General features: G+C 47.4%; 1 protein-coding gene across 1 annotated transcript; it reads right to left on the bottom strand.

Annotated features, from left to right (window-relative positions):
- Positions 1-228: 228 nt before the first annotated feature.
- Positions 229-3507, bottom strand: LOC147898173 (trihelix transcription factor GTL1-like). Its single transcript, XM_087379623.1, has 2 exons — positions 3361-3507; positions 229-2021 (listed from the first exon to the last, which is right to left on the bottom strand). The coding sequence occupies exons 1-2, from the start codon at positions 3417-3419 to the stop codon at positions 596-598; spliced, it is 1485 nt and encodes a 494-aa protein (XP_087235749.1). The 5' UTR covers positions 3420-3507; the 3' UTR covers positions 229-595.
- Positions 3508-4043: the final 536 nt, after the last annotated feature.

The following is a 4043-nucleotide window of genomic DNA, read 5'->3' as shown; positions in this document are numbered from 1 at the left end:
TTTATGACCTTATTCAACCAAATATATATACATTGGCCGTGCTCATCCTAACTTCACACTCTTGTGAATAGAGACAATTCACGAAGTTTAAGCAGCAATGAATGACTATTGTGCAAACTACTACAAACAAACACCCCGATATATCTCTACACGACGTAATTTTATGGTAATGCTGAGGATTCATAATGGGTAAAGCCCTACACGACTAAATATATTTCCAGGCAGTAATAAAGGAGCCCTGCCCTACTTGTTCTATACCCTTCTGAATGGTACAATGGATAGACACCAATCTTCTATATACAGGCAGATTTATCAACTTCTCGACAACAGAATACACCACTTCCTATCTATGTAATGCTGCTATGGCAAATAATTAGGGCCAGTGAGGAATAACTCCAACTGCATAGGGATCAGTTATGCACTCACTGAGCCATGGACTGACGCTTCTGTCGTAATGCTGCTGCTGTCTTCAGCTCCAATTCCAGCCTTGGGGATGGTTGTAAGCAAGTGAATCGGTTGCTACTCCATTACATGTCGAACTGCAAACCCTTCTGCTCACTTGATCGATGGGCATTGGATTGGACCTGATAAGCTACTAACACAGTTGATTCTGCCCAAGTTGAGAGGACAAAGTGGTAGAGGTTGCTGGAGGAGCGACACTACTTGAATCCGTCATTTGGTTCTCTTTAGTCCTGGTCCCTGAGCTGCTGCCATCCTCGCCATTGCTGTAGAAATGAGCTGCAACATTATTGTTGGTAGTCATTCCTGCTGGTTCATTCTCTGCAGCTGGCATGATAGCCAATATTTCTGAATCTCCTTCCTGCGCTTGCTCACTATCTTCCCTGGTATTGCTCTCATTGGGTTCCTCCAATAATCGCTCCGTGTGCTCTTCAGCCTTGTTATATAGAAGTTGCTGCTTGCTACCCAACACTCCCTCCTTGTACAAAGCGTCCAAGTGATGATAGTAAGGACAGGTCTTTGCATTTTCTGGACGCTTCTTGTTGCTCTCCTTTGCCTTCTTGAAGTATTTGTTTATGTTCTCCCACTTCTCCTTGCATCTCTTTGCTGACCGGCTGTAGCCCTGGCATGACATTGCTGAAGCGATCTCCTCCCAAAGAAGAGCCTTAGACCCAGGTTCATGGAATTTCTGGTCCATTGCCATCCTGAGCTTGATCAATGCGAGAACTTCGGGTTTAGGCCACCTTTTGCTATTTGGGTCGCTAAATTCCTTGTCGTGCTGAAAATCTTCGCGTGGCATGTCAAATGGGACCATTGCTGTAGGTTGAGCTTGCAAAGCTACTGCATGAGGAAGTTCCACGCTCTGGCCTGTCATCTTCTGGAGGAAAGCCACAACAGCTGCGTCTCTAGAGGCTGAAACAGCACGCTCTTGAGCTCTTAGGTCCCGTTCCCTGTTCAGCCTGGCCATTTCTTGCCTCTTCCAAGCCTCCTCGCGAATTATCCTGTCGTGGTCTCTTCTTTCCAAGGCTTCCAGAAATTTGTGCTGCATCTGCTCCTGCTTGTCAAGCACCTTCTTCATAACGCTCTCAAAAAAAAGCAAGTACTTCTTTGTAGACTTCCGCTTCCTTTTCTTGCTGTCGGGATTGCTACTGTGTCCGAGATTCTCAGAATCATCATCGGAGAAATCAGATGAAAAATTCAGGCCACTGCTAATGTCTGATTCGGGTTTTACTGCAGATCCCGTTCGCTCTCCCGGACCGAGGGTTCTGCCAGTGTCTACATCAGTGGAAAAAACAGGAGTTCTAGTAGTAGGTGCCTCTAACAAGCCAAATGTTCCAGCAGGAGCACCATTGCCAGTATTTACTAGGCTAGGAGTAGTCGTTTTGTTGCTGAAACTGCTAGTTTTCGCGCAAAGACCCTCCAATTGGCTAAAGAATCGATAGCTTTTTCCGTCCTGCCTTCCAGCCTTCGCGTCTTTCGTTCTCTTATAATATTTGAAGACATTCTCAAACTTCTCTTTGCATTTCTTCGCGCTTCTCTGATATCCCATTTCTGCCAACTTCCTGAACATGAGGCCAGTTAAGGGGAATCCAACACCCAGCCCGTCAGAAGTCAGAAGGAACAGAAGGTACAGCCGAAAACCATGAAATATCTTGACATTAACAGCAAAGACAGTCATGGATCGCGTGCAAACATACAAGAACATACAAGCGCATAATCTCGGAGAGTATACAGACATTCCATGGGCGACATGGATCGCATAATTACGTGGTGCGCACAGCGCGATTATTTATTGAGGTCTAACAACAATAGGAGAGCTACAAAAGGAAACAATGGTCCAAACCGTTACGGAAGTGCAAATATTGTCGATGATTGATGGCAGATCGATGATTGATGCCAGATCTCACAGCACTGCCTAACTGTGGCATTACGATTATTTACGAGGCGATGGCGCATTGGCGAACGCGCGCTAAGCTCAGACGCAATGATCAGCAGCTAATAAGAAAATTGTGTGACAAATCCATGTGTAAGCGAATCATGTGAACAAATTAACATGGGAGAGCAGGCCTATCGATTCTATCGGATCTCTCTTGAAGTATCGAGTCTATCAGATCTCTCTTGAATCACTCTCTTCAACGGAGTCTCTTGCTACCTCCTTGAGCTTCCTCACATCGATGCGTAAGATGACGGAGAGGTACCAATCAAGAAGCGAATTTTGCATCAAGCAGCTGGGCACTGCTTCCTAGTTCTGTGCAAGCGACACTGATGCAACGAGAAGAACCCATGATATCCACCAGTGCAAGGAGGCATGCAGGCTGCAGCTCCAAAGATAACACCAGCATCTGCAGGACATGGACTCCACATTCAAGCAGAAAATTACACACCAGGATCTGGATGGATTCTGTAGAACCCTAACTGTTGACTTAGATTGACACGCAATAACGCGGCATTCATGGACACGAAGGGCAGATTACGGATCTACATGACAACACAAGCTCCGACAAGTCTTAGTCTTCTCCAACAGTGATGAGCTTAATTATGCACCTTTGTACTAGAGGCTCGGGAGTTGGGACTCGGGAGTAGCTTCTTGGAGGTAGTCGATAGTACTAAGTACTACTATATGCAGCAACAATCAAGGACAATCGATCGTCTCATCCCTTCCCTCGAACCTCTACTCAAGTTTCAACAGGATCAGCTAAAGAGATTCATCAATCGCTCTATGATCGTATCAACCTCATTGGCACCGAATCTGGCGCCACTATGATCAGGATTCAGTTTCAACTTTCGCCCTTCTGCGGATCCTACATAAGCGCCTTGTTCATCACTCTTTTCAACTACCGGGTTCCGATATCTTATAAGACTCACTCAGCTCATTCGCAGCAAAGTATTCAGGAGAGTTACCTGGATACCTCCTCCCACAGCGCAGCTTTCAGGCTTGAATCGCGGAACATCGCGTCCATATCGGACCTGATTTTCAACAACGCGAGCGTTTCTTGTCTCGGCCACCTGTTTCCAGCCGTTCCTTTCTCTCCCTCTTCCCCCAAGACATCCTGCTCTTCAGCATCGAGAGACTCGTCTCTTACCGGGACCAGCGCTTTGCTGTGAGTGCTGATGGGAAGAGGCCGGCTAGGAATTGGAGAAGGAGCTTCTGGTGGCGACCCCGAAGCCAGGCTAAGTTGTTGCACCATTTGCTGCTGCTGTTGCTGGCTTGGTTGACCGTGGTGCTGCTGCAGAAGTCGTGGCTGTCCTTGAGCCGGTGCCTGTACCTCGTGGTGTGGCTGTTGGGTAGGAGACTGCTGGGCATACCCATGCTGTTGCTGTTGCTGCTGCTGTGTGATCTGCTGAGGCTGAGAGAAAGGCAGCTGTTGGTGCTGCGTATGAAACTGCGACTGCAAGTGATGGGAGAGACTTTGTTGGTGTTGGTGTTGAGGGTGCGGTGAATGACTGTGAGGATGGCTATGACCTGAAGGAGAGAGAGACATTTCATGAGAGAGATTGAACATGTGCCCGGTGGGAGGAGGAACCCTGCCCACCACGTACTGGGGTACATCAGGCACCCCATATTGTCCAGCTCCTTGCATATT

The sequence above is a fragment of the Dipteris shenzhenensis genome, chromosome 9 (genome assembly GCF_047967505.1).
Source record: "Dipteris shenzhenensis isolate YYH24624 ecotype China chromosome 9, Dip_SZ_1.0, whole genome shotgun sequence".
NCBI classification, from domain to species: domain Eukaryota; kingdom Viridiplantae; phylum Streptophyta; class Polypodiopsida; order Gleicheniales; family Dipteridaceae; genus Dipteris; species Dipteris shenzhenensis.
Note: the sequence above shows the minus strand (reverse complement) of the source record. Positions and strands in the feature narration are given on the sequence as shown.